Raw genomic sequence first — 7,360 nt, forward strand, 5'->3', positions numbered from 1 at the left:
TAGCGAAATAAGGTGTGACACGCGCACCGACAAACATGAACACTTCTCACTCGATGACCGCGGACACTCGCTGTCAAAACTCTGGCGTGAAGAAGAGCGGCGGCAGCAGCGAGCGAACTGCCATTCGTGCTGTCTCTCGCTTCAACGCGAACTAAGCGGCGACAACACAGCGCACACGAAGCCAACAGTTTGCTATATAACCTCTGTATACCCGTCAAAGTTCGTTTTCAAAATAGGGCCCGCATGGCCGCGCCACACGCAACCACCGCCGGAATAGAGCCCCTCCCCCCCTCCTCCCCTGCTGCCTTGGACACGATGGAAGACGGCGCGCGACCTCCTTGCCTTCCTCCCTGTCGCGCGCGAGTTCGAGGCACCATCTTTCTCTGGTCTCCTTTGTATGCTTTAAATCAAACGAACAGCATACCCCGCCACCGCCATGCTATCGCACTTGGACTTCATACGGAACATCACGGCTGCGGAACATCACGGCCTGTAGTGTATAATTTATTGCTATCGCAATAAATTACGTTAGGGGTAGTAATCTTATTTCTCTGGGAGGAGCTGCTCGAATCTGTCGCATCGGTTTTTATACGACTGCGGTATGTTTGGATTTATGTTGGACGAAAATAGAACGTACCTGATTTATTTTACTTCCAGAGTACAATGAACGACGTGACCTTGAGTTTGGCTTCTGGCTTGGATGTTTATTGGTGGCGTTCTATCGACAGATAGCGGCGACTTTAGACCCACAGACGCCTTTGAGATGGTGCTCTCCTTGGATGGATGGATACAACTTTCTTGTACGTCCGGCAAGGTTTAACGCGACCCGGGCTCAGGTCTCCCATGGAGGAACGTCAAGGCCCTGCCTCAACGCCGCCTCACGGGCTTGCTGGACTGCTCACGTCTGGATTCCGAGGTCTGAGCTGCGCAGAGCGGCGGCCCACCTCGACGACAGGGTCTCCGGAGTAACTGCCATCCCTCCTATAACTACATTGCACTCCCACAGCATGTGTTTGAGTGTTGCTGGTCCTTCCTGGCACAATTTGCACGTGTCGTCCTGAGGCTTATCTGGGAATATGCGTTTGAGACGGAATGGATTAGGGAACGTGTTTGTCTGAAGTTGTCGCCAGGCGACGGCCTGCCTCCTGTTCTATTTGGGACTCGGCGGGGGGTATATCCTTCTGGCGTTCAAATATGCACTGGTGATGTCGTTTTATCTTGTGAGCCTGTCCCGTTCTGCTCGAGAAGCGTTCGCTATCGTGCGAGAGGCGTTACCCTGTTCGGCGCGGTGGGTCATGTCTCGCGCCGTCCGGTGCGCCGTCTCGTTTAGGTTTGGGAGCGCGTCGCCTTCCGTGGTGACGTGCGCGGGGAACCATATGACCCTCGAGCTCGCGGTTTTGGATCTGCCCGCTTTGGCCAGAATGGACATGGCTTCCTTGGAAATTCGACCTTTGGCATAATTCTTTACTGCCGTTTGCGAGTCACTTAGTATGCGACTTCGCATTCCTGTTCTGTGAGGGCTAGCGCAATCGCTACTTCCTCCGCTATTTCTGAGTGTTTGGTGTATACACTACATGCGGTTCTGATTTTTGATTCTGCGTCTATGACTACGGCGGCGTATGTTTGGCCGTTCGCATATTCGGCTGCGTCGACAAAGCGTGCGTTTCTGTCCCTGCCGAATGAACGGAGCAGAGCCTCGGCTCTTGCCTTTCGTCTACCTCGGTTGTAATCGGGGTGCACGTTTCTTGGGATGGTTGCCACCGTAATGGTCTCTCTGATTTTGTTGGGGATTTGCATTTTCTGGCCGTGCTGGTTGTGGTACGTTATGCCGAGCGTGTTCATAATGTGTCTTCCCGTCGTGGTGGTCGACAGGCGTTCGAGCTGCGAGATGCGTTGTGCTTCGGCTATTTCTTCTATGGTGTTGTATATGCCCAGCTGAGTCAGGAGCTCGGTGCTCGTCGATTCCGGTAGGCCCAGGGCTATCTTGTACGTTTTCCTTATGAGCGTGTTAATCCTGTTCTTTTCCGCGACGTACCAGTTGTGGTAGGCGGCTACATAGGCGATGTGGCTGACAACGAATGAGTGGATCAGTCGAATGACGTTGTCTTCCTTCATGCCCGCGTGTCTATTGGTTATTCTCTTTATGAGTCTCGTGGCGCTGATGACTTTGCCTTCGATCTTCCTCGCGGTTTCACCGTTAGCTCCGTTGGCCTCAATGATAATTCCGAGGATTTTGATCTTGTTCACTTTGGGGATTGCGTTTCCGTCTTGGGTGTACAGGCGGATTTCCTCGTACTCCCGGGGTCCTGTGTAGCTCTTTGGTGGCATGCCTCTGCGCGTGGGCCGGTAAAGGAGTAGTTCGGACTTGCTCGGGGAGCATTTGAGGCCCGTTCCTTGGAGGTACTCTTCCACTTTGTTAATGGCCGTTTGTAGTGCGTGTTCAATTTGCCCATCACTGCCGCGGTCTGCCCATATCGTTATATCGTCTGCATATATAGCGTGGTGGATTCCTTCGATTTCGCGTAGTTTGCTGGGGAGACCCAGCATGACTAAGTTGAAAAGGAGCGGAGATATAACTGAGCCCTGGGGGGTACCTGCACTTCCCTGGGCTCGTTCTGCGGACTCGAGGTCGCCCACCGTGAGGGTGGCTTTGCGATCGTTCAGAAAGTCCCTCACGTAGTTGTAGAACCTTTCCCCCAGGTTCAGATTAGACACTTGTTTAAGGATCGACTCGTGAGCGACGTTGTCGAATGCTTTCTCCAGGTCTATCCTAGGATGGCTCTGGTGTTTCTTGTCTTGTCGTCAAGGATCTGGTTCTTTAGTTGTAACATGACGTCCTGCGTGGACAGGCGGGATCGGAAGCCTATCATGGTGTGGGGGTAGGCTTCCGTCTCTTCTAGATGGCTGTTGATACGGTTCAGGAAGGCGTGTTCCAAGACCTTACCCGCGCACGACGTGAGAGAGATTGGGCGCAGGTTCTCCAAACTCAACGGCTTTCCATGCTTGGGTATGAGGATAGCCTTGGACCTCTTCCACTGCTCCGGGATGCGGCCTTCTCTCCAGCACTTGTTCATATAGCCCGTGAGTTTGGTAACAGATTTGTCGTCCAGGTTTTTGAGCGTTTTGTTGTTAACCCTGTCCGGTCCTGGGGCTGACTTGCTGTTGAGTCCTTGGAGTGCCGTTCTGATTTCCGCCTCACTGAAGTCTTCATCTAACTTGGGACTAGGACTGCCAGTGTACCGGCCGTGCTCGACCGTCGGTCGTTGCGGGAGGTATTTGTCGCAGAGTTTCATGACGATTTGCTTCTCGCTCGCCGCCCCTTTTTCTTTGTGCAGAAGTCTCTGCATGTCGGCTCTTTGCTTGGATTTGCACTGGGTTTCGCCCAGTAGGTGCCTCAGCAGTCGCCACGTATTTCCGTTGTGGAGTTGGCCATCCGCGGCATTGCAGACTTCGTCCCACTGTTGCTTGCTCAAGGTGTTGCAGTGCTTTTCGATTTGTTTGTTTAAGTCGGCTATCTTTTTTCTCAGCTTTCGATTGAACCGCTGGCCTTGCCATCGGGTTTTTATGGATTTCTTGGCTTCCCAGAGGTGGGCGAGGCGACTGTACATCTTCTCCGTCAGGAAATCGGGAGTGATGGTTTGCGTGGCCTCCCCGACATCCCTGGTCAAGTCTGCGGTCCATCTGTCAATGTCACCGATTGGCTCATCGTCTTGCCTGATATCCCGGTGCTTGCGGAACTTGTCCCAGTCTGTCCATTTGAAGCTTTTGACTGGGAGGGTGGTTCCCGCTCGGGGGATCGTGATCTCGATGATCATGTGGTCGCTACCTAGGTCTTCTAGGGTGTTTCTCCAGGTAGTCCTCTCGATGTTTTTGACCATTGTTAAGTCCGGTGTGGTATCTCTTGCAACCGAATTGCCCATACGCGTTGGGGCGCTGGAATCCGTGATGATCGTGTATCCCAAGTCTTGCGAGTCCTGCCATAACTGTTTGCCCTTGGTTGTGGTGTGGCCGTATCCCCAGGCATGGCACGGCGCGTTCAAATCCCCACCCACTATTAGCGGGTTCAGGCCGGCGAGCTCGGCTGCCTTTTTGAGCAGGGAGAGAAAACGCTGCCGTCTTTTGGATGGGCTACTGTATATGTTCAATATGAAGATACTATTCTTTTGCGTTCTGTTAGGAATAATTTCTATCATTATATGCTCGGCCTGCGGGCCTGTAATCTCATGTTCAATGGGTACTAGACCTTTTCTGATTACTGTGGCAATGCCCCTACCGTTTTGGAATTTAGGGATGAGGGCGTGGTAGCCCGGGATGTTGGCCGACGCGCCCACGGTTTCTTGAAGCATTATCACATCGGGTTTGGGTTGGATGTTTCTTACGTATTGTTGTAGGACAGGTTTTTTCCCGGCTATACCTCTGCAGTTCCACTGCCAGACCAATAACTCTTTATCGTGTCTGGCCATCCTGGAGTCTTGAAGAAGAAGCTGTTGAAAAACTGGAGCGGTGCACGGGGGGTGGTGCCACCATGGGAACGTCTGAGATTACGGGATTTATATTATGAGTTGGGAACCTGAATAAAACGTACAGCCGTAAGTGAAAGGAGGACGCAATTTAATATGTCTTTAATAAGGTCATTTATTCGTGCGGATGCCGTTTAGGCAGCGCATGCGTGAATGCTTCCTTTTTATTATGTTGCATAATGTGATGGACATACTTATTTTTCTTCGAGTAGCTGCTTGAAAGTGTCGCATCGGTTGTTATACGACTGCGTTATGTATGTTTGACTTATAGTGGACGAAAATAGAAAGTACCTGCTTTATTTCACATGCAGAGCGTAATGTAGGACGTGACCTTGAATTTGGCTTCTGGCTTCAACGTTTATTGGGGGGCGTTTTAGCGACAGATAGCGACGACTGCAGACCCTTGGAAACCCTTGAGATGGTGCTCTCCTTTGGAACCTGAATAAAACTTACAGCTATAAGTAAGAGAAAACGCACTTGAATTTGTGTTTAACAAGGTGATTTAATTCGTGCGGATGCAGTTTACGCAGCGCAGACAATAGCTCTTTCAAACGAGTAGCTATTCCAGGTTCTCGGAGAATTCTTAAACGGACAATAAAGAGAAAAATTATTTCTTCTGTATCAGTAAATTACCTTTCTATGACACCAGAAACACTACTCTTACCAAGATAAGACGCTTGGTAAACCAGAAAAGGCGCAAGAAAGAAAGATGGGTGGCGACGCCTGCTTGAAGTTCCCGCACCTGGTCGCTGTGACGTCATGGATTTTGATGGCATCTTCTAGGGCCTACTTAATTATGTAGCGGTACAGATTGACTACATCACGTTGTAAAGGAACCAAACTTTAAACATGGCAGGTTTCGGGAACCTTTACTCAGCCAACGCGGCCCAAATGCGAAAAGAAACTTTGGAATCCATGTCGTCACACTGACGTACCGGCATCGGGGTTTCGGCGCGAAATTCAAGTACTGATACTTTGACCTTCATTTTCTCATCTAATAATCAAACCATTATTTCGAAATGACTGCCTGCAGCGTTCTCAAACAATACTTTATTTGGCGCAACTGACCTATTGTTTCGCTTTAGTGTCCCATTAAGTGGTTCCCATAATGAGCAAAAACTAAAATTTGTGAAGTATAAGAGGCCAGAAAGTGCGGGATACTCACGAAAATTGCAAAAAAAATAGTTTGATGAATTCACGTAAAAGTTAGGCTAAGCCTGCACGCCGTATTGACAAGCTTTTGGAGAGTCTCTCTAATTGCGTAGGAATTTCCATACCTACTCAACGAGAAAACCCGTCCGTCCGTCATGTAAGAAATGTTCACTTTCAAGATAGGATCCGTAGCAGCGTGTGAAGTGACCTTCGCGCGGGCACTCGCTTCAGTGCGAAGTAAGCGGCGAGAACACAGCGCACACTTTTCCCACCGCAGACCACTTGCAGTATTAACCTATGCAGCCGCGTCATACGCGCAGCCACCGCCGGAGTACGGTCGATCACGTTAATAATGGTTCGCATTGAGGACGAGGCAGCGTCATCGAGCACGTCTACGTACGAGGTTTACCAAACGTGACACTGTTCAGTTACGTCCCGTATTACAGCACGCATCGCCCAGTGCTCATCTTCCACGAGGCATCATCCAAACGTACCATCATATAACATGAGTGAACACTGCTACTAGTCGTCTCTCCATCATTGTCTCATGCCGGCCTCAGTTAACATGGCGGTGTTGCAACCGCGCTTCTCCGTTTCACGATTGTTTGGCGGTGTTTCGCAAGCTTATACCAAACACAGCAGCATATGACGACGAAACAGCAGGTAATTAGTAGCAAATGCTTAGGCATCATTTAGATAACACCCAGAGAAGATTCTGCGTCTATTTATCTTTTTTTTTAGGCCGCTCTTCCTATGTGGTCGCGAACGCAGGTTCGTCATGCTTTCCACTGTTTGGGATAGGCACAGCTTCGAAACGAAATGGTCCTTACTCTCCCACGTAATTGCGCCTAGGCGAGGTTAGTCCATAAGCGCACTACCTCAACCATGTTCAGGTTGCTCGTGTAGCTCGGGTATCAGATAAAAAGGCGTCCGAAAGACTTACACCACGGGATCGTTCCGACTTGAGCGAAGCGTTCCGTTTACCATTGTGGGTGCCGTGGTGTCTCGTTGACTTCGTTCTAGTGACAGACATCGTGTCATCCTTGTCTTGTCTTGTGGCCTCGAGAGTGGCGCGTACCCACTATGGGGGACTGGCCAAGAAGCAGGCGGTTTTCCGTATGGTTAGAAGTAGAGACAATCTAGATTTGTGTAGTGGAGCGTGGGATGATAGTTCCATTTCACCGATTGTTGCTGCTGCTTCTGCCTTTTCTTCAATGGTGACAGTTTGTGTGTTTAAATATCGCGGCTGGCACCGTATAGTCAAGGTAAAGGACTATGGTCAGCAAGAAAACCAAGAGCATCAATTGGAAACGAACCTGACAGGAAAATCGAAGCTCTGCTCAACGACGGAGTGATATTGTAACCCGGCATCATGATCATAATCAACTGTTTCTCAGCTGCCGTAAGTTTGGCTACTATCATCATGACGTGCAGTGCCACTCGCATCATCGCCACCATTCGTCATCTTCGTTACCTACAAGCGTATGCGCGCCCACATGACTCAGAGTTCGCTCATAGTGGGTCTGCTTCTGATTATTTACAATGTATGACAGGGGCCGCCGTTAAGCCTTCCTACTGGGCTTTCTGCATCGACCACAAACTCTGAGAAATGAAGCCAGTCGTAGGGCACCCAGTGGATACCTGTGCACTGCGTAACTCTCTCTTGCGTGCAGGTCACTCAACAACGG

The 7,360-nt window shown here is 50.3% G+C and overlaps 1 protein-coding gene across 2 annotated transcripts in view; it reads right to left on the minus strand.

The window, feature by feature from the left end:
- Positions 1-7,360, minus strand: part of LOC139059256 (uncharacterized) — a 284,919-nt gene that overhangs the window by 14,423 nt on the left and 263,136 nt on the right. Inside the window, exon 1 of one of the 2 annotated variants that reach the window (XM_070537422.1) lies at positions 6,616-6,719. The exons of the other annotated variant lie outside the window; for it this stretch is intronic. Within the exon in view, the coding sequence (XP_070393523.1) occupies positions 6,616-6,705 (90 nt within the window). The 5' untranslated portion in view covers positions 6,706-6,719. Of the gene's footprint in view, positions 1-6,615; positions 6,720-7,360 lie in introns of those variants that run through there. 2 annotated transcript variants of the gene reach the window in all.

Source organism: Dermacentor albipictus, chromosome 4 (genome assembly GCF_038994185.2).
Source record: "Dermacentor albipictus isolate Rhodes 1998 colony chromosome 4, USDA_Dalb.pri_finalv2, whole genome shotgun sequence".
Taxonomy (NCBI): Eukaryota; Metazoa; Arthropoda; class Arachnida; order Ixodida; family Ixodidae; genus Dermacentor; species Dermacentor albipictus.